This window comes from Brachyistius frenatus, unplaced genomic scaffold, assembly GCF_029030835.1.
Source record: "Brachyistius frenatus isolate BFR_SWC_R1_liver_20210118 unplaced genomic scaffold, ASM2903083v1 Contig_351, whole genome shotgun sequence".
NCBI classification, from domain to species: domain Eukaryota; kingdom Metazoa; phylum Chordata; class Actinopteri; family Embiotocidae; genus Brachyistius; species Brachyistius frenatus.
The window spans coordinates 70,001-92,842 of record NW_027210950.1 but is presented as its reverse complement, the minus strand read 5'-3'; the positions used below and the strand labels follow the sequence as shown (position 1 = coordinate 92,842).

Sequence of the window (22,842 nt, the reverse complement as noted above, 5' to 3'; positions counted from 1 at the left end):
GAGCGAAGCCTCGTCCTGCAGCGGGGAGCTTCTTTATGAATACGAGGAGGCCGGCCGGCCGGCGCATCGATCGCTCCGGGCCGTCGTCCTGAGGGACAGCCCGGCCCAATCTGAATCAATCATCCTCTGCAGCGCCGGCTCACAGCTCAGTTTTTCTCCCGCGGATCTGTCAGATTCAGCACACAGAGGCCAAATATGTGGAGCTGGCAAAATGTAAAGTTAACTTCTGTGGGTTTTGTGCTGTTGTCATGCAGGTTGTAAAGGCTTCATTTTTCAACGTCCTCGAGGAGGCCGACGATCTTTAATCCGTTTAAGACGAAGACTGAATGGTTTGACTTCTAGTTCATCTCAAATAATTTGGTCAACGCCATAAAAACTATCACAGAATGGAACGCAGCCTCCGTCTGTTTATAAAAGAGTTTGTAACTTGAAAAATGGTTCTGATCCAGAAGTGTCTTCAGCTGCAATACCAGCGAGTGCCACTAGAGGTCGGCTCCAAAAAGCCTCCGGCTCCATAGACTCCCATTCAACTTCTCTCATCAAATCCAAAGTGAATAAAATGTGTCCATCAGTTATCTCGGTGTTGTTAGCTAAAGTCACTCCTTCTTCTTAGTTTTCTGGAGGTCCATCTGAAAATAATCCCTCATTCATTAGAAAAGAAGATTCAAGAAGACCTGTTTTTGGGGGCGTGTCTGTTTGATTGACAGGCCTGTGGTGCAGTCAGGTTACAGCTATCGGTGGGCGGGACGTAGTATCGTCAGGTTTCCGATCAGATCGGTCAGATCCACCGCTGGCTCCTCCCCCAGCTCGTCCAAATATGGTCACTTCCTGCTCCAAACCGCTCCGAACTAACAAAGATGGTGACGGACAGAATCTGAACTGGAGGATTCATAACGTTCACAAACCAACGATGACATCACTGCTGGTTGATGACATTGGACATTGGTGGTTGGTTGATGTTGCAGGATGAGACTTTGGTAAAGTATACGTTTCATTTCTTCTTTTTCTGAAGCTTCAGCTTCATGTGACAAAAATAAAACGTCTCCAGCTCGACATGTTTTGGAAGAAACCGCTGAAGACTTCTGGCGAGAGAGAGAGTCTACCTGTTCACCTGTGTGTGTGTGTGTGTGTGTGTGTGTGTGTGTGTGTGTGTGTGTGTGTGTGTGTGTGTGTGTGTGTGTGTGTGTGTGTGTGTGTGTGTGTGAGAGAGGAAGTGTGTAGGAGTGTGAATCCTGGCTGCGACACAGTAAACATATGCTCAGGAGACATTGGTAAGAGTGCAAATTGGAAATATGCAGCGCACACAAACACACACAGTTTTTTCTGGTTAATTCTGCAGCTTTGCAAATCATATTGTGGGTGTTTTGAGGATTTGACGGCAGACGTCTCGTTTCTTAACGTTTATCCGTCGCTCGCTCGGCGTCCTGCGGGTGTGATGCAGTCAGGGAATCCGCGGCTGATAATTACACACCGCTGACACATCACAACATCTGCTGCGGCCCAAAATAGACAAAGTGTTTGCACGTATAAAAAGAAAAAGAAGCAAAACGAGAGGTGAAATCGTGAACTCTCTAAATCAGCGCTGATTTGGAGAGTTCACGATTTCACCTCAGTCAGCGAAGCAGCTCTGAACAGAACCGGGTCGCGGAGGGACGTTGGGTTGGTTTGTGTTTCATTTACTCAGATTTCTCCGGTTCTTCTATTCATGATAGAAATAGTTAAAGTTAAAGTTAAAGTGTTCCTGCCTGAAAACAACTCGGATAAAACCGCAGTCGCAGGTTTCCTTCTTCATCATGAAGCACCCAATAAAATCATGAGCTTGTTTTATATCCATCCGTCAAAACAGAGAAAACTACTCGGTGGATAAAGCGTGACTCTCGGTGAGCTCTCCGTGGCTCCGGGGTTATTAGAATTAAAGCCCGGCCTGGTTCCTGGAGAGCAGGCTTACGGAGTTATCCGCTAAAACTCTTCATAACGAGAGAAGGCTCGTCTCGGGCAGTAAGTTTTCTTCACCGCTGTCGTTGTAGAAAAGAGATGAAAGAGGCGGTGGAGGAAGGTGAAGCCGCTCGCAGGTGTGATTCCAGTTGAAAAGTAATTGGCAGCAGAGCGAGGATGAAGGCCGAGCGGCCGACCCGGAGGTCCGCTCTGACTGACGGCTCGCTCATATATCCTCTACATGCATGTATGATCGGCTCGTCACATCCATGTCCGTCGCTCTTCATCTCTTCTCACCGGGAGAAACGTATATTCGATTTTTAAAGCTAGACGTTCCTGTTCTGAGATCTAAACTCTGGATTTCTCTGTCTGTGGCGACCACAGCGCCCCCTATTGGTCCTCAGCTGTGTTGCTGAACAATGAAGTTCAAAGTTTTACTAAAAGTCGCCCAAAATTGGGCTCAAAAGAAGGCAAAAAAAAAGTCCAGAACCAGGTCCAGAACCAAATCTTTTCTTTTATTATCAGCTGTAAATGTTTATATTGTTATTCAAACATTTTGGCTTTTATATATATATATATATATACACACACACATATATATATATATGTTCATATTACCATAATGGTGAAACAGACTTGGTCAGACTGCAGCTATGAGCCCGTGAATGTGAACAAAGCAGCAGTGACACCACAGAGCACGTCTCCGGCTGCTTTGTATTTCCCTGTGATCTGGTGTCAGGTCCTCGGAGGGACGCCGCGCTCCACTGCCTCCTTATTAGCGGCTGAATGTTTTATTTTCACAGTTTTTTAGCGACCGGCGGCGGCTCGGATAAAGACTCGCCCTCGGGGCCCGCCGAGGCCTCACAGGTCATAAAACATGGATTTAAAAGGAGGGAGGAGAGAGTTGGAGGTGTCTGCTGCAGAGTAGCGACAAAAAAGGATGACCTGTCTCGTACGGTCTTATTTCCATGGAAACGTGAGGAGGACAAATATTCTTATTAAGTCATAAGGAAGATTTCAGGTTCAGGTCTGAATTTGTTTTCACATTAGACGAATGTCTCGGCACGAAAAATGTACCGAAGAGGAGGAACGACAAAGCTGAAAGGGCGTGTGTGTGTGTGTGTGTGTGTGTGTGTGTGTGTGTGTGTGTGTGTGTGTGTGTGTGTGTGTGTGTGTGTGTGTGTGTGTGTGTGTGTGTGTGTGTGTGTGAGAGAGGTCTGGTGGACTCAGCAGGTTCAGGAAGGGCTTTCTAGAACAGATGGAGGACACACACACACACACACACACGTTGGTACAGCTATCTTTGTGGGGACCTTTGTTGATACGATGCATTCTCGTGACCGTAACTTTAACCATCATGACTCGGCGTCTGACCCCTGAACTTTAACCCCAACTGAGCAACTTCACCAGGAAGGCAGCCGGTCACACGGACCCCACTGGAACCGCCACTGGAAACAGCCATCAGCCAGTTAACCACCAATCGGCTGGCGCTCTGGAAGATGCAGCTCCGACACCGAAATTTTAATCCCGGCGCAGGTTTACCGTTTTATTATTCAAATTAAGCAGCGATGAATGCAGTCAGGCGGTAAAACATACGCTCCGCTGCGCCGGCGTCCTTGTTTTGCGACTTTGTTTCTGATTGGTAGCTGTGATTACAGACCAACCTCCACTCTGATTGGTGGAGGTGGCAGCAGTCTGTCCTGCATTATGTGTGCATGTGATATATCCAAAACTTTGGAACAGCCTCCTGCTCCGGATAGGGTTCAATCTTTAAGTGGCATTTGCTGCTTTTAATTTCATTTTTATTTCTCTTTAATATGTTTTTCATTGCCTAGCCTGTTTTAATTCTGTTCTGAAGTTACGCAGCACTTTGGTCGACATACGTTTAAAAATCCTGCATAATTAAAGCTGACTTGAGATCCTGATGTTTCCCTGGTGGTACGTAGCGGTATTGCAGGTTAAGGTACTTCAGTATTGGCTTCTCTTTTCAGACCCGGAAGCTACGAACACTTTGATATCACAGTCTACGCTGAGGACTGACTCGCTGTTGGAGCCTCAAGTGGCCAGTTGAGGAAATGCAGTTTTTAGCTTCATGTTTTTTTAGACACATTCCAAGCCCCGCCTACCTGCACAGAAAACACTAAATAATAATAATATATATAAATATAATATAAATAATGTACTCGTAAATTATTTCAGCGATAAACACTCATTATTTATCAAATATGACATTCAACTTGTCTAAACATACTTTGAATTGTTCACTTTGTTTTTCCAGAACTTGAGGCTTTTTCAATGGGAGTCTATTGGAGCCAGCCCCTAGTGCCCTTGAGTGGTATTACACTTAATTCAACCCCCAAAAGAACATCAAACCAGCGGGCGGTCAACCGTTTCTGACACATTTTGTGTTGTTTATTTCATCGTTTCCGCCACAAACGTCACTTCTAACCCTCACAGATTTACTTCCTGCAGAACTTTGTGACTGTAAACACGAGGAATCATCACTTTCGCGTATTTCATTTTTGTGCCATTAGAAAATGAAGATTTAAAACAGAACACACAAACCTGTCCGGAGGAGGAGGAGGAGGAGGAGGAGGAGGACTGGAGCTGAGACGACGGGTGGATGGTCGGAGGGTCGGAGGGTCGGGTGAACAGCGGAGGGTTCGGGTCACGGGGCTGATGCCTCCTAGACGGATTCTTCCACCGGCGTGAACAGGAGGAAGCGGTCGATGAGGTGGAACGTCGAGGCCTTGATCCGCCAGGCAGAAAGGAGACAGACAGCGAAAACTCAATCAGCGGCTCACAGCGGTGATTCAAAGAGAGAAAAACAACCCGCCGACACGTCAGACAAACTCAGACGGACACGCCGTCGACTTTCTCTCCGCGGCTCGCCTTCACTTCGTCCGAGTTTTTCACAGTTCGACGAGGACTTTTCCAACTCGGAGACGACCGGAAGACTCAGTCAAGCCTGCGCTGAAGCTACTTTTCTGAAGGTGTTCATTGGTAATTATCTCACAGGTGCAGAAGAAAAAACAGACACTCTGCCTTTACTTGACGTCAGTTCTCAGCACAAATAGGTCTCAGAAAACCTTCTGCAGCCTCGGTGGGACTCGTCGACCCGACACGGGGTTACCAGTTCATCCCGCATTGATGTTCGAGAGACACAAACAAGCAACCTTATGTGTTGTACACTTGAAAAAGGTCATGTGATGAAGTACAAAAGGAGTGAAGTTCATGGAGGGAGGAGGTCGGGGTGGATGGATGGAACAAACCATTTGGTTTGTGTGTTCCGGACCAGAACCACGTCAGGTTTCGGTTCCTAAACATGAAATCACCTCGTGCGTCTTAAAGGAAATGTGTTTTTTTTTATAAAACGTCAGTATTTGACACCCTGGGAACGAGAACACGTCGGAGTTACAGACACCCTTTGCACGATTGTTGGCCCCGCCCCCCTAATTAGTTTCACCTGTCCCTCGGTGTCCTTCCCTCCCTGCTGTAATCTAGTCTGTGCAGGAGGAGGCTCTGTGACGTCGTCTTGTAAGTGACGGTCCTCACAAAGATAGAAGTACGAAGAAGTAGTGTGTGTGTGTGTGTACAGTATGCTCTTTAGCTGTGGATGTGTGAAAGGTCAGAGACACATCCTGTTTGTTGATGTCCCGCTGTCTTTTAGTGTAAAGGTCAATGGCACCACTGAGTGTGTGTGTGTGTGTGTGTGTGTGTGTGTGTGTGTGTGTGTGTGTGTGTGTGTGTGTGTGTGTGTGTGTGTGTGTGTGTGTGTGTGTGTGTGTGTGTGTGTGTGTGTGTGTGTGTGTGTGTGTGTGTGTGTATGTATGTATGTGTGTGTGTGTGTGTGTGTGTGTGTATGTGTGTTTGTGTGTATGTGTGTGTGTGTGTGTGTGTGTGTGTGTGTGTGTGTGTGTGTGTGTGTGTGTGTGTGTGTGTGTGTGTGTGTGTGTGTATGTGTGTGTGTGTGTGTGTGTGTGTGTGTGTGTGTGTGTGTGTGTGTGTGTGTGTGTGTGTGTGTGTGTGTGTGTGTGTGTGTGTGTGTTTGTGTGTGTGTGTGTGTGTGTGTGTGTGTGTGTGTGTGTGTGTGTGTGTGTGTGTGTGTGTGTGTGTGTGTGTGTGTGTGTGTGTGTGTGTGTGTGTGTGTGTGTGTGTATGTGTGTGTGTGTATGTGTGTTTGTGTGTATGTGTGTGTGTGTGTGTGTGTGTGTGTGTGTGTGTGTGTGTGTGTGTGTGTGTGTGTGTGTGTGTGTGTGTGTGTGTGTGTGTGTGTGTGTTGTGTGTGTGTGTGTGTGTGTGTGTGTGTGTGTGTGTGTGTGTGTGTGTGTGTGTGTGTGTGTGTGTGTGTGTGTGTGTGTGTGTGTGTGTGTGTTTGTGTGTGTGTGTGTGTGTGTGTGTGTGTGTGTGTGTGTGTGTGTGTGTGTGTGTGTGTGTGTGTGTGTGTGTGTGTCTCCACAGGAGATCAATAAAGGAGGATTTCCTTCAGTCCCAGCTGACTGGACTAATCAGTTTTTTTGTGTGGCTGCTCACATTAGCTTCTCCATCTCAACCCCGCCCCCTCTGATGACATCACTCTACGACAAAACATTTTTATAGAACATTTTTATAAAACTTGAAGACTGACAGATTCCTGAATCGGTATTTGATTACTTGGTTACACTCAGAGCCTCTTTAGTGTCGGCGCGTCTACAAAGTAAAAGTTGTTACTTTATTCAAGCTGAAGCTGAAAGTCAACGGTTTCCCGCTGACGATGATTAAATCCTCACGGGTAATACACCCGTCCTTCCACTGGAGGGAGGCTCGTCTTGGAAACGCCTGGTGCCATTCGACGGAAGTAATGAGGCAAAGTAGATGAAGTAGGACGTCCCAGTCGTACACATACTACATGTTATACGTTTTAAAGGTAGCTGCAGTACGGACTAAAAGTAAAAAGAAACATAAGTAAATAAATAAAAGTTGGTTTAATGGTTGTTTTCCTGAAGCACGTTACCTCTGACACGCCTCCCTCTAGAGGACGGGCGTGTGTATTACACGCCTCCCTCTAGAGGACGGGCGTGTGTATTACACGCCTCCCTCTAGAGGACGGGCGTGTGTATTACACGCTCTGCCGTGATGACCAGTAACTTTAACTGCGTTTTGCAGCAGGTGAAAAGAACCTAAAATAAAATCCAGCTCCGCGTGCAGCAAGTTTTTAAATCTGCACTTTCAAAATATTGTTGTTTTTCTTCCTTGTAAAACACTTTAATTAAACTTTGAGGCTCATTAAAGGAAAACTTATTATTATTCGGAGCGAACTGAACAAACCCACCGACGTGACGTCACTGCTGCAGGTCCGTCCGAGCAGCTAACACGCTGAACCACAACAATGACTTTTCTGAGGGGAAATAAAAGCGCAGTGAACCGACACGTCGCCGGTCTGCGCCGTGAAGCGAAGCACGACACCGTCTCCCTGTCACTCACTCATAAAACCGCAGCCTTGTTGTTTGAACGTGACATTTTTAAGGAGGTTAAAACGAGCCAGCTGAACTCACCTTCTGTCAGTCCCGGGCTGCTCACAACTCGGCGCAGGCGCGCCTGTGTTCCCTCTAGACGTTAAATCTTCTTTCAAAACAACTTTAATATTTTATGGTAACTTTTTATTACGACGGTTATGGTTTACACGTGGATGTTAATTTGTAATAATAAATACATAAAGAGGAAAAGAGGTCAAAAGCGGCCAGAAACTCGTATTTCCGCTCAGGCGCTCTTTGGTCACTCTCCTAGAAGGGGTCCTTGACGATTAAATTGTCGCGGAAAAAGGGGGCGGGAGCAAGGCGCTGTTAGCAAACATGATGGCGGCGTCCACGCGAACCCAGGTGATGTCTCTGTACAGGACGATGCTGAGAGAGAGCAACAAGTTCCCCTCGTACAACTACAGGTGAGCGGCGGTGTCCGCCCGGCGCCGGCGGTCCTTCTGGCCGGTTTAAACCGGCTGTCAGCGGCGGGAAAGATGCTAAAAAGCTAGCAGCTAACCGGCTGTGTTTACATGAACCTCCGAACAGAACCAGAACCCTGAAACAGCACGCGGTCTCTTTATACTCTGAAATAACATCCTGCTGGTTTAATGTGTGTTTGGACTCGTTTTATATCCAAGTTCTGTCGCATTGTGTACATTTGAAAACATAACGGTAAAAAAGTAACGCAGCTGTTCACGGTAGGCGGGGCCACACGTGTAACCCCGCCCACAACGAGACGCGCCTCCTAAAAGGGAGGAGCTCTAGACGTGTTTTGTGTATTTTCATGTTTCTTTGTATCATTTAGTTTTAATCTGTGGGGTTCGTTGTGTTGTTGTTGTTTTAAATCTTTGTTGTGATATCGAGTTGATTTTAAGATCATTTCTTTTCTCAGGTTGTTTTTTTTCATCTGTTTGTTGTTATTTTTGTATCTAATTTTTGTTTGTTTGTTTATCTTGTCGTATTTCATCTCTTTGAGGTCGTTTCTTTTTGTCGCTATCTCTTGGTTCTTCTGTTGAACTGTCCAGCTTGTCTTTGTCGTCCTGGACCTGACAGGCTGGTTCTGGTGAATCAGAGTTGGTCCTGGACTTGACAGGTCCTGAGAAGAACCTGAGGACACTAAGCCCCGCCCACCAATACCAGGAACCTTACTGTCAAGCAAACAGACACGCCCCAAACATAGCTGTGATAAAAGATGGCATTAGTCTCAGAAGGACCACCATCTAGATATAGTTTATTGACTTTGTACTTCAGGAGAAAAGTTGCTGACTTTTGAAGAGGAGTCTATTTGAGACAGTATTGTTTTGAGCCAGCCCCTAGTGGCCCTCAGTGGCATTACACATTTAAGGACTCATTTTTCAGACCCGGAAGCTTTACGTCCACTTTTATATACAGTCTGTGGTTTCTTTCCTGTCATAAAATTCCTGGAAAAGTTTTGAACTTAAAAAAAAAAAAAAAAAAAAAAAAACTTTTCCAGGGACTTGAAATGGTTTTGAATTGTTTTTAATATTTGTAAAAATCCTAAAACGTGTCCAGTGATTAGTGAAATGTGTTTTGTTTGTTTTTTCTCACTAATTTTGAAATCCCAATGGCCTCTGACCTTTGCGGGGCCTGCAGACGCTGTGAGCTCTGATTGTCCGATTGTCGTTCTTCCTGTTTTAAACTGCCCAAATAAAGCCGTGGAAATGGTTTGAAATATGATGGAAAAGTTAAGGCGGAGACGTGTGTGTGTGATCTGAAGCTGTGTGCCGGACCCGGAGGTCGGAGGGTTTAATCCTGCGTCTGCTGCTCTGAACAGTCCGTGGCCTAGTTTGTACCTGACCACTGACCTGATTTGTCTGCAGGCCTCCTGCTGCTCAGATCCCATCAGGGCTCGGTGTGTTCTGCCTAACTGACTGTGACACGCTCTGTATTTATTTATGCTTGAAATCAATTGCGCCTGCTGCTGAATCTGTGAGGGTATCTCCACCCTCAGATTAGATTAGCACCGAATTCAAGCTGCTGAAGCTGCAGTCGTCTCAAAACTCGCTTCGATCCGACTCCTGTTTCAATCATGGAACTGCATTTATTATCACCGCGGGGCCGTTATGTTTGTGGGTTTGTCTTTGCATGCGGGGCAGTGTGTGTGTGTGTGTGTGTGTGTGTGTGTGTGTGTGTGTGTGTGTGTGTGTGTGTGTGTGTGTGTGTGTGTGTGTGTGTGTGTGTGTGTGTGTGTGTGTGTGTGTGTGTGTGTGTGTGTGTGTGTGTGTGTGTGTGTGTGTGTGAGAGTGTGTGTGTGTGTGTGTGTGTGTGTGTGTGTATCCGGGGTGAGTTTGGGACAGAGCGTCTTCAACTGTCACAGTACACGGCGCCGCAGCACGCGGACATCAGAGGGCTGCTGCTGTGTTGAATTATTGAACAGCCAGATGAGGAGCGGCCTCTTCCTCCTCCTCCTGCTGCCGGTCCAAACACAAATATCCAGGCTGCCTACAGGAGGCGAGCAGGCAGCTGGTCCGGCCCCCCCGCCTCATCTCGGACCTCGTGTGAGGGCGGCCGGTCCCTCCAGAGAACTTCTGCAAATGTAAATTGGGTTTCTTCATTATCATGTGAACGTGCAGACTTAACAAATCCTCAGTGACTACATGTACCAGCATGCATTGCACCCCGAAGGCCAAAACTGTTGCCAAAGGAATTGAAACAATTTAAACTCATTAGGAAAATAAAAGCCGACTTTTCTTTCTGCAGATTACAGCTGCTGTAGTTTGACCTGAATGAGCCGCTCTGTGTCGTTGTTTTCAGCAAAAGTTTGAAGATGTAAATTTGGAATTAATAAGCTAAAATAAGTCCAATGAATCAACCTAATTGACTGATAGATTTTCTGTTCTCTAGTGGTTTTAGTTGGAGTTTCAGTCCTGCGGCAAATGATCTGACTGAAGGTCATCATCGCTGCGATCAGGGACATCAGAAACTCTGCTGCAGGAAATGCTGAGTCATGACCGACCTCCTTTCTCCAAAGTAAAAATAATCACATTTCACTGAATAACGATCTTTTATGAAGCAGTGCTACGATTGTGAGACGCTTGCCCGTTTTAAATCGCTGCATGGGCTCAGAAACACTTCTTCTTTTCACAAAATAGAGACAGTGTGTTACTTTCATCACCCAGGAAAGTATTGGCACTAATTTCCCTTTTTCCAAGACAAACAGGGGAGGTTAAAAGTGGTGCGCTGCGGTCTGTGGTGAAACAGAGTACCGGTGTACTTGCGGGGTTGTTGTGTGCTGACCTGAATATGCCAGACGTTGCTGCAGGCTGTGTTTTGTTGTTCCTCTCCGACTACAATAACAGCTGATGCAGACGCTCGCAGCACTGCCAGGGAGGAGAGGTGGGAGACTTTAGCTGAATTTGGAGAGCTTTGTCAGAAATGGAGAAGAAAACACGACAAACAGCAGTCAGATGAAACATTCATGACTCTCCGCAGGAAAATTCTATCGCTGCTGCAGCTCAGGAAACACAGATTTCATCCAAATCCAGCAGGTTTGGAGTTCACAAACATACAAAAGTTATTCCATCAGCACAAACATGATAGAAGCAAAGAAGAGAGGAGAGTGTTGGACAAGTCTTCTTTCAGAAATCAACATAAACAGATGCAGAAAAAGGAGCTTTGGGGAGGATTTATCGGAGAACGGGAACATAGATGGATAAAACAAGGTGAGCAGAGGCCCTGAAGGATGAAACAAATATTACAGAGCTGTGAAACAGCAGTCGGAGCGCTGCAGAATATGTTAATGACCAAAGGAATTAGCTGGAGACGTGCCGCTTCCCACAGGCACGCACATTAAAACTCAATTAAAATGTACTGCAGAGCTCCTTCACACCACCAGGGACCGCTGTTTTTTTATTTCTGTTTGATCAATTTTAATTAATGCAAAAATGATCATTTCTACGCATTTCTTTGAAATACTTCGAAACACATCCTTGATTATTTTAAAACCGCTTTTATAGCAGCAGATTTATCTACTTGTTTATTTTTTTTATTTTTTAAGCTTGCGTGTCTTTTAGTATTCGGTGAATTTCATGTTTACAAATTGTTATTAAATAATAGTGTATGTGCCGATCGTCTTTTCTTTAAAAAAATAAAAAATAAATTCTCTTATTTTTTTTTATTTTTTATTTTTTAACCTGGTAGTAATGTGTTACTACCACCAGAAGGGGGCGGTAATGCATCTAAAAGCTGTTTGCCATTAAACAAAAGAAGATAGTAACTAAGCGTCCGGTAAAACTAAACAGCTGAAAAACTAAGTCACAAACTGCAGTTCCTTGAGTGGCCACTAGAGGTCAGTCCCCACGACCCCCGTTAAAAAAATATTAAAAAAAACTTTTTTGGTCTTTGTAGCTAATTGCCCTGTTCACGACAACTCTATGACTTTTTATAGAACTCAACATTTCAACTGTATTAAAGTTCTGCAGGATTAAGGGGCGGGGCTACTCTGAGTGACAGGTGGGGAGCTACTTCATCCACGCAACACCTGTTTGACCGGTTGTGGATCAGCCGGGAGCTTCAAAACCGCTCTGCAGGAAACATGCAAAGTATTTCGACATCTTTTCTGTCCTTCCTTACTTTTTGTCTCCTCATTTCTGTCCTCCTCCCTCCTTCACCCCTCCTTCACCCCTCCTCCTCCCTTCTCCATCCATCCATCCATCCATCCATCCATCTACTAAAGTTCCTCGCCGCTCTCCTCATCACGTCCTTGTATTTAACCACAGCATGTAAATCTGATCCATCACACTTTTATTGGTTCTGTCTTAAAATCCTAAATGAGCCGGAGACACGGAGACAGACAGGGAAGATGAATGGGTTTGCTGGGCGGCGCTGTAACTTCCCAAGGTCGGCGCTGTAGTTCCCCCCCCCCTCCCATCGGAGGAGCTGCCAGCTGGAAACAGGAAAAAGGGCTGAAAATTAAACCAATAATCATTTTCACTTCAGCAAGCTGCTGCCAGGAAACTCCGAGTTTGTAATTTGTCTGTTTTGGGTTTCACTTCCTCATCTGGAGTGTTTTTTTCTCTGGGCTTTCGGCGTCCTGCAGAAACCAAACTCTGAACCAAACTTCAGGCTTTCGTCTCCTCGTAAACATTTTATCGGGATAGTTTTGGTTTCATCTCATTAGAAAAGTTGGCGTCTCGTCTGTCATGAGACGTTCAGGTTCTGCTGAGAGGTGTTGGTTCAGGTCGGGTGTTGTAGTTGGTGAACAGGGTGAGAAACAGACTCTCCAGGAGTCTTTACAACCGATTGTTCTTCTTCACATTCAGGATCACGATGCAGACTCTGAGTTTATCGGTGGTTTTGTTGTAATTCTCCCGTCGAAGTCGTCAGAGGGATTAAAAACATGACAAGATGTTTCAGAGTGAAAGACAAAGATGTGAAATCAGTGGGAGGACAGCGATGTGATTGGATGTGTCGTACAGGTCTTGAACAGAGTGGACTTCGGTGTCTCACGCCTCTCCGTCTCGGTGAACATGATTTATTGATGGCGGCGTGCTCCGGCCCGTCTGCAGCTGTCTTGCTCTCTTTTGCTCCGGTTGTCTGGAGAAACTGCAGGAAATCAAATCAGCGGCGGTCAGAGGATCGAAGCGAGGACTCCCTCCGAGCAGCGCTGCAGATCTGCTCCTCTGACCAACGCTAAGGACCTCAGATTTAATGTCAGTTTATTTCTTGTAGAAAACGCGTGTTGGTGAGGAAATGAAACATCCAACCCCGGTCGGGTGAATGAGGTCGTGTTTGGAGACCTTGGACGTGGGAAAGCTCCTCCAGAGGAGCTGGATTCAGAAAACATCACTGGGTTGGAAAGCAAACGTATTTAAAGTTGCTGCAAACCTGAGGGCTGAGTGGAGGGAAACCTAAGCAGAGAGGAGGGAGGAATCTGGAATAACCTGTCAATCAAACAGACATGCCTTTTTAAAGTTTATTTTCTTAGATGGGATTATTTTCAGAACGACTAATAAGAATGAGGTAATTTAGCGAATGATAATTTGTGTACAAAAATGAATTGACTTTGTATGTCAGGAGAGAACTTGATGCTTTTTCGATGGGAGTCTATGGAGCCAGCCCCTAGTGGCCCTCGGTGGTGTTGCACTGTAAAACACAGTTACACATTGACCTCATTTTTCAGACCATTTTTATTTCCTCTGGTCGCAGTAAGAAGCTCTCGTGTTTGAGAGTCGGCGTGTTTCCACCTGCAGCGTTTTTCATGTTTTCCTGAAACACTCAGTTCAGTTTGTTTTGATCTCAACTGCACTAATTTGTCCTCTTTTGTTTGTTTGTTTTCTGCCTTTTTTTATTTTTTTTTTTTACCTCCGATGTTTTCATAAACCCCTCAGAGGGTTTCTGTATCTCCACCACGTTTCCTGTTTTTTATTAACTACTTCTTTTTGCTGCTCAGTATCGGTATTTTTCTTTTTTATTGTAAACAGCAATGCACAGTTAATCGTATTTACAATCTCGATTCATGCCTAAATACGATGCAACCAGCAGGAAGGAGAACAAAAGTCCTCGTTGAGGGTTTCAGAGGCTGAACTGGACTGTTTTTCTGTTCAGTATCGGTCGCGCACAGCTACGAGGAAAACCACCGGACACTGAAGATTTGTTTACCGTTTGATCAGTGACGATAAAGCTGATAAAACCATCTGATGCCTGTCAGAGTTCATAATGCAGCTGGTGTCATAAAGTGGAGACAGCCGTGATCAGCCAGTTATCAGCCGAATGAAAACACAAAACATTTATACAGAAGAAAGAAATCATGATTCCCATTTTACCCAGAATCCTGCAGGCCTAGTTGTAAACGGCCTGCCTCACACTAAAGTGTGTGCGTGCACGTGTGTGTTTTGTTGCAGGACCTATGCACTGCGGCGTGTGCGTGATGCCTTCAGGGCCAACGGGAAAGTGGAGGATCCGAAAACTGTTGAGAGGCTGATGGAGGAGGGACAGCAGACTCTGGCGCTGATACAGAGACAGGTGTGACACACACACACACACACTACACACTACACACACACACACACACACACACACTCTCGCACACTCTCACACACACACACACACACACACACACACACACACACACACACACACACACACACACACACACACACACACACTCTCATTACCGTGGCAACTCTGGGCTAATCACCTCTCCACTGGTCGCTCTGTTCCCATAATGCATCAGCAGCCTCTTGGCCAATCCCAACGGGGGGATTGTGAGTCTGTCTGTCTGTCTGCCTCACATCTCTCTCTCTCACACACACACACTTACTTATTCTTGCTTACACAGCTGAACAAAAGTGTGTGAATATGTTATGAGAGTAGGATTTACACACACACACAATGTGGGCAGTGGTGTGTAGGTGGACTTAGTGACACACACATAAACCCACACTGATGAATTGATCAGCTGTCAGTCGAGTCTTTTCATGATCAAAGTGACTTTTTTTAAAGATGAAGAATCGATGATGATTTCAGAAAAAGAAGAAAACAAACATAAAAAAAATCAAACCGAAGATTCAAAGCTGTTGTCAAACCTCCACACAACAGGAGACAGCGAACACATCACTCCCGCTGTGTGTCGTCCTCTCTGCATCCCGCCCACACTGACTCTCGGATTAAATGCATCAGAGGAGGAAGATGCACCTCGTTACAACCTCGTTACAACCTCGTTACAACCTCGTTGCAATACTAGCGGCTGCTCCTGGAGAAATCCATACGCTGCTGCTGGATGAGTGTTTCAGGCCTCCTCCCCTGAGTCCTGATCCATACAGTGTTGTTATGTAAGAGCCGGGAGATGGTGGTGGTGTGTGTGTGTGTGGGGGGGGGGGGGGAGCTGCAATGTTTACTTTTTGTTGCGTGAGCACGTAAAATTCTGGGGTTCTGTTCTGGTAACCGACATTTAAAGACTAAAATGAGTTTGTGTGTCGGCATTTGTTTCGTACGAACCCGACGCTGGTTATTCTGGTTAAAGTGATTGACAGCTGCGGCTGTGTTGTTGAGGGTGAGAAACTCGCCTGTTTTCAGCACGGAAATCAGTGCATTGGCTCAGGAACACTCGGCTGTGAGCGGACTTGAAGTTTTTCTGGAACGCAAAAATTGGACCCAAAATCTGCTGTTTCTCTGCTCCAGTTTCAGGTTTCCACGGTGACATCACTGATGTTCACGTAGCAGCAGTCACGTTATCAGCGTGTGATCAGGAGATACGACTCTTCTTCTGCAGTTGGTTCTTTGAGTTTAACTCGCATGTTAAAACCATCTTTTCAAAGGTCAACCTGCTCTTTTGCACCCAAACAGTCCAGATCTGTGTGTAGTTCTCTCTCTCTTTGTGTGTGTGTGTGTGTGTGTGTGTGTGTGTGTGTGTGTGTGTGTGTGTGTGTGTGTGTGTGTGTGTGTGTGTGTGTGTGTGTGTGTGTGTGTGTGTGTGTCTGCATCACTGGCTGTGTGGATACGCTTAAAAAAAAAAGTTGCGTTTATTCTTAATTGTGTCTGAGGGTTCCTGCATAACAGTGTGTGTTCAGTTCAGTGCACATTTCTGTGTGTGTGAGTGTGTTTGTGCGTTAGTTAGTGAGTAAAGATGATGGATTACAGCTGCAGAGCCGCCTCTGTTTGTAGAGCAGAAACTCAACCACCATGTTGGGTTTAATGAGAGCGAGCGAGAGTGCAGGGAACAGAGTTTAAGACTGAGAGCTGCGAGGGGAAATAACAGAGAGAGGAGAAAGTAGAGCTGTGAATGGAAAGAGGAGGAGGAGAAGGAGGAGGAGGAGAAGGAGCTACTTTGGAGCGGTTTGGAGCAGGAAGTGACCATATTTGGACACGCTGGGGGAGGAGCCAGAGGTGGATCTGACCGATCTGATTGGAAACCTGACGATACTATGTCCCGCCCACCGATATCTGTAACCTGACTGCACCACAGGCCTGTCAATCAAACAGACACGCCCCCAAAAACAGGTCTTCTTGAATCTTCTTTTCTGAAATTCAACACGTGTTAGATTACAAATGTTAGTACTACACAAGTCAGAGTACTAACATGTAAGAGTACTATATGTGAGTGTACTGCTGCAGTTAAACTCAGTGTGTGTCCTTCTCAAACACACATTTACAGATCCAGTGTGTCAGCGGTGGCCTCAGAAGAGACGTCTCTCACCGATTACTGCTGCTTAATGTCAGCGTGGTGTCACGCGGCCTTCAGCCGCCCGGATTGAGATGAACGGCCACATCGTGTGGTGAGGTACACCCGGCAGGTCGGGGGGCGCCACCGCCGTCACAGCTCTCAGGGTCACACAGAACCTCAATCAATCGGACCTCTGAGTCCAGTGACCACACGGAGGACTCCGTTCTTTGATTCTCTTTACAGAGGAGGAACCTGCTCAGAGTATTTTTTAGGGAAATTGTCATTACAAGTAGCCGAATTATCTGTTCTTCGCTGGTGTTTCTGATGTGGCCTCGGATGAAGAGACAACTCTCACCGCGTCACTGGGATACCGAGGAAAACGTAAAAACGTCCTGATTCTCAGGCAGCTTCTGCACCTTCAAGGAGCACCTTGACTTCTGAGCAGATTTATGGACATATTTTCACAATGGACATCAGAGATCATGAGATGTGCACAGTGTGACAGATCTCTGACTCTGAGGACGACTTTTGATTGTTTTTATCTGGAAATGTCACAGCTGAGGGTTCAGAACCTGATGATCCGATGATCCGTTTCCTGCTGCAGAACATCAGCTGTGAAATCTGTTTTCTTGTGGCTCATTTTTGGGGAAACCGTAGATTTTTGGGAAAGCCTGAACCAGACAGGAGCTAAAGTGAAAAGTAGGGCAACACCCTGCATGAGAGCCTGCGTCACCTCCTCCTCCTCACCTCACTCTTCCCCTTCCCCTCTCATCCCTCTTTTTTTTTCTTCTCACTATAAAAAAAAAAAACATTTCCAACCTTCCTCCCTCCATCTCTCAGAAATCCCACACCGATATCGCTGCTTTTACACCCATCTGCCCCACGGGGGTCCGCAGGCTTTACACACACACACACACACACACACACACACACACACACACACACACACACACACACACACACACACACACACACACACACACTGAGCATGACTGCGCTGCAGAGCTAACTCTATTAAAAAGAGGAGGGAGCTGTTCAGGTGGATAAAAGCAGACAGGTTTTACTCCTCCTCTTTCTCTGCCTCATAAACCATTATACAGAGATGGGAGAGAGGGAGGGAGACAGAGAGGGAGGGAGGAAGGAAGAGAGGGAGGGAAAGAAAGAGGGAGGGAGGGAAGGAAGGAAAGGGGGAAGGAGGGAAGGAAGGAGGGAGAGAGGGAAGGAGGGAGGAAAGGGAGGGAGAGAGGGATGGATGGAGGGAGAGAGGGAAGGAAGGAGGGAGAGAGGGAGGGAGGGAGGGAAAGAAAGAGGAAGGGAGGGAGGAAGGGGGAGAGGAGGAGGAGGGAGGGAGGGAGGTCTCAAAGACTCTTCTGCTCACAAAAGAAGACTTGTCAGTTATACCTGCGATGATTCATCACCGGCTCGTTTCATCACTGTTGTTATAAATGTTTACAGAAATGCAAAAACTGAATTACAGGATTTTTTTTTTTTTACATCTGTTCGTACAGTTTAAGGCAGTAAAATCATGAAGGTCGTAACGTCCAGTTTTTGTTTCTGAGAGCCGTTCATTTGACTTTATTGTCGTTTTGGAGGCTGCAGTTGTTGTTTGAGGGCAGAAAGTGGATTTAACGGCTGTAAACGAGTGTAATTTGTGGACCTGCACAGAAAAGAAAAACGTCACTGAAGTCCAACAGGAGTTGGTTTCTACACAGCATGTGATGACTAAGAGCATGAAAGTGAAATCTGAAATATATCTTCAAACAGCAGAGAAAAAAGTGAGAAAACTGAATTCTGTAACATCAGATCTTTTTCCTTTCTCATCCCTTCGCTCTCTTTTGGTCCTCCCATCATCACCAGCCCCACAAAAAAACCAGAGTATTGATTTCTGACTTCTGAAACCCTCCAAAATTCAAACCCTGTGAAGCCGGGTGATGCAGAGCTGCCCGGAGCGTCTTTAAAAACAGCTCTCATGAAATTACATATCCAGTGTTTGGGAGTCCAACAGCACAACGAACCCGAGCGCTGTCGGTGTGTTGGAGGATGAAATCACCTGTGGTTTGTAAGTGTTGATGAATTCATAGAGCTCCGTTTCTGGAAGTGACAAATAGCGTTAGTGGTTTTTTATATTATTGGCGTCCGACGACACGTCTCCTGCTGTTGGCAGACCGGCGGATCCTCCCAGGTGCTCCTACTTGTTGAATGCTGACAACATTAATCATATTGTCTCACTCAATAAATTGCAGCAGCTCAGCGTTTTACAGGAGTCAAAACTAAATGTATTAATCTAACCGAGAAAGCAGACAAACGGGGTTTAATTTGTTGGATTCTCGGAGACATATTTCATACCTGAAAGATTGTACAGAGTTTTTCCTTCTTCTTCTTCTTCTTGTTTCTTTCTTTTGTTTGTTTGTTTTCTTCTATTCTTGGAAATGTGGCACTGATGCAATGATGATACTCCATCCTCCTCCCCACACACACACACACACACACACATATATATATATATATATATATATATGATGAAATTCATTGACTGGAGAAGGCAATGTGGGAGAAAGGAGGAGGAGGGAGGGAAAAGGGAGGAGGAGGAGGGAGGAGGAGACGACGACGGGAAATAAACAACGACCAGATAAAGAACTAAAGAAACATGTTGTACAGAAATATTTAAATCAGTTTGCAGTTTAAGTCGTCTTCACTGTCTTATTGATCAGAGTAACATCCTGAAGTCCCATACTTGCATGTTGTTTCCGTTTCTTTTAACCAAACTCCACCGAAGATTCTATTGTCCACACAAATAGTTTGTATACTTGTTTAGAGGATCAATAGAGCTCTGCTATGGCAAAAAGCCTCATCTCCAGCATGAACAATAACCAAACAACCAACCAACCAACCAATCCTACCAACCCAACCAACCAACCAACCAATCCTACCAACCCAACCAACCAAACAACCAACCAACCAATCCTACCAACCCAACCAACCAACCAAACAACCAACCAATCCTACCAACCCAAACAACCAACCAATCCTACCAACCCAACCAACCAACCAAACAAACAACCAACCAATCCTACCAACCCAAACAACCAACCAATCCTACCAACCCAAACAACCAACCAACCAATCCTACCAACCCAACCAAACAACCAACCAACCAAACAACCAATCCTACCAACCCAACAACCAACCAACCAAACAACCAACCAATCCTACCAACCCAACCAAACAACCAACCAACCAAACAACCAACCAATCCTACCAACCCAACCAAACAACCAATCTTACCAACCCAACTGAACAACCAACCAACCAATCCTACCAACCCAACCAAACAACCAACCAATCCTATCAACCCAACCAAACAACCAACCAATCCTACCAACCCAACCAAACAACCAACCACAAACAAACAAACAACCAACCCAACCAAACAACCAACCAACCAACCAACCAACCAATCCTACCTAACCAACCACAAACAAACAACCACAACCAACCAACCCACCATCCAACCCAAACCTCCATCCAACCAGCGGCCTTCAGGTTAAACTAAGTTACAAATCATGTTAATGACGCTGAGGGCGGTAATCTGCTAACTGGAGGGCGGGAGTTTTTTTTCCGTTTACACCCGGTGTAAAGACTGTTGAGTCCTTCTCCACATCGTGTTGTGTGTTTCTCCACATCTGGATAACATCTGTTATTGTTCTCTATAATAAGTCGGGATGTTATGCAGCCTCAGTGATGAAGTTGAGCTGGTACACAGCATCCTCCGTCCACCATTAGTCTGGACAGGACGCTCATTTCCTGCTGGAGGACTCTCTTCTCTCTCCTCTGTTTCCTCTACTTCCCTCCTCCTCTTCAGAAACCAGCCCATCGATTCCCTTTTCTCCAGAAATCCCTGCTTCTCATCTTATTCCTTGGCCGCCGGCATCAATGTGTGAGAAGTGTTTTTCTGTGTTTGTGAGGCGTCTTCTTCTCTGCAGGGAAGAAATGAACGTGAGAAACCTGGAACGCATGAAGAGCTGATTTCTGATTGATCTGCAACCGATATTTCAGCTAAAGTTAGTTTTATTTAGTTATATTTAAGCTAGTTATTTATATTTAGTTACATTTAATTTTGGTTATATTTCAGCTAGTTATTTATATTTAGTTATATTTAATTATATTTAGTTATATTTCAGGTACTTCACCAGATTAGTTTGGATATGAAACACAATCTCAGAGAAGTGGTTCTGTTTGTACTATAACACTATAACTTTGTGCTTAATTATACAACTATTACAATAGGATAAGTTTCTCTCTTTCTCTATCCTTCCTTCCTTTTGTCTTTCCTTTCATTCTCCTTCCTTCATAAATGACACCACCTGATTCTTGTGTTACTCCAAAGGTTACAGCTGTATTGTTTAATGAGTCCGTCTTCCTGATGGAGCTGCTGCGGTGCTTTAAGGGTTAAACTCTGATTCCTGCAGGAACTCAGAGTTCGACAACATAACACAAGTTAGAAGTTTTAAATTGTTTCAGAATAGTCTGAGACATCGTTCACATGGACAGATGAGCAGACGTTTTTTATCCTCCCTGCATTTAATGAACAGAGGATGGAGTAAAATGTTGAATTAAAGGGGGAGAAGGAGAAGAGGAGAGAACAATGGAGGCGTAACGACACCGGCAATTTATGACCATCCGTCCTCCTCCTTTTCTTTTCCTCCTCTTTCTGTCTTTCTGAAGTGACGGAGTGAAACGGGAGATCACAGCAGAGTCTGGTCGCTGGCGAGGGAACTCCACACACACACACACACACACACACACACACACACACACACACACACACACACACACACACACACACACACACACAGCTGGACGTTCCTGGGATGTGAGCACAGTTTGCCTTCATCTCTTCTTGCTCTCTAATTAGTGTGTGCTCAGACTGGAAAAAATTAAGGTTAAGAAACGGTAGCTTTTCAAAGAAACTCCTCATTACTGTGTGTGTGTGTGTGTGTGTGTGTGTGTGTGTGTGTGTGTGTGTGTGTGTGTGTGTGTGTGTGTGTGTGTGTGTGTGTGTGTGTGTGTGTGTGTGTGTGTGTGTGTGAGAAGTTCTGGATCAACCGCTCTCTTTTAGAGCTGTGTGTGTGTGTGTGTGTGTCTGTCTCCCTGTGGGCGTGGCCTCGACTTCACAGCTTAATCACATTTAATTAGTCCTTTAACTGCACTGTGATTGGTCGATGCCAAGGTCTTGAAAGGCGACGGCTAATTGGTTTGCGAACGTGTTGGGTGGGCGGGGCTTTTTGAAATAAAAAAAAAAATTGCAGCCAATTAAAGGAGACGAGAGACGGGGCAATCGAACTCGTTAATGCCTGGTGGGCGGGGCTCGGGTAAAGGGGATCTCCAAGGTCACAGCAACAGTAGGAGGGGTGTGTAAACGGAGACGTCCCATTGGTGCTTCTTCAAGATGTCTGGCGCTCACACACAACGGGGGGAGCAGAGGGAGGTTCTCGTTGCAATACTGTAGAACGTGTGTGTGTGTGTGTGTGTGTGTGTGTGTGTGTGTGTGTGTGTGTGTGTGTGTGTGTGTGTGTGTGTGTGTGTGTGTGTGTGTGTGTGTGTGTGTCCTTCAAAGGTCTTCCAGCAGTGAAACCACTGCAGGTTCTGGTGGAGCATCTCCTCCTGTCAGAGTTGATCTGGTCTCAGTGATGAAAGACCAACTTTGTCTCCGAGAAATTAAAGTACGAGTTATTTACTTCAGTGAATACGAACTGTCGAAGGGAACTGGCAGAGGGTCACGGTCATTACTGTACAAATACCACGTGATTAATGTGACAGTCGTCTCATCACACATACACACACACACACACACACACACACACACACACACACACACACACACACACATGCAGGAAAGAACAGGGGGAAAAAGAAAGGATGGAGAGAGGAGGAATCTGACGGTGCCGGCTGGCGTCGAGACACAAACACTCAGCAGGCGAGCAGAGGACAAATTACCGGCGGCATGGAGGGACAAACGAGGGGGACAGACGAGGGGGGTTAAAGGGAAGAATCAGAATGGAGCGACGTGATTGGCTGGACGAGCATGAAACAAACCCTCAGGATGTGAGACGTCCTTCACGACAGCTCTCCGCCCTGCTGATGTGTCCTCGAGCAAGGCGGCGAGTCTTCTCACCCGCAGCGATCAGCGACGTCCCAACGCAGATCAGACGAGGACGACTCTGAGCGGCGACGAGCCCACGGACTCACGAGGGCCCATTTAAACCGGCGCCTGCCAGAACCGGT

The 22,842-nt window shown here is 45.9% G+C and overlaps 2 protein-coding genes across 2 annotated transcripts in view; one reads left to right on the top strand and one right to left on the bottom strand.

Moving 5' to 3' along the window:
* The window catches only part of fars2 (phenylalanyl-tRNA synthetase 2, mitochondrial), an 83,063-nt gene extending 75,500 nt beyond the window's left edge, over positions 1 to 7,563 (bottom strand). The window contains exons 1-2 of the mRNA XM_069723935.1: positions 7,470 to 7,563; positions 4,501 to 4,684 (exon numbers count right to left, since the gene is read on the bottom strand). The gene's annotated coding sequence lies outside the window, so the exon portion shown is untranslated. The remainder of the gene's footprint in view (positions 1 to 4,500; positions 4,685 to 7,469) is intronic.
* A 157-nt stretch (positions 7,564 to 7,720) lies between these two features.
* Positions 7,721 to 22,842, top strand: part of lyrm4 (LYR motif containing 4) — an 18,520-nt gene continuing 3,398 nt past the window's right edge. Inside the window, exons 1-2 of the mRNA XM_069723933.1 lie at positions 7,721 to 7,855; positions 14,297 to 14,417. Coding sequence (XP_069580034.1) covers positions 7,767 to 7,855; positions 14,297 to 14,417 — 210 coding nt within the window. The 5' untranslated portion in view covers positions 7,721 to 7,766. The remainder of the gene's footprint in view (positions 7,856 to 14,296; positions 14,418 to 22,842) is intronic.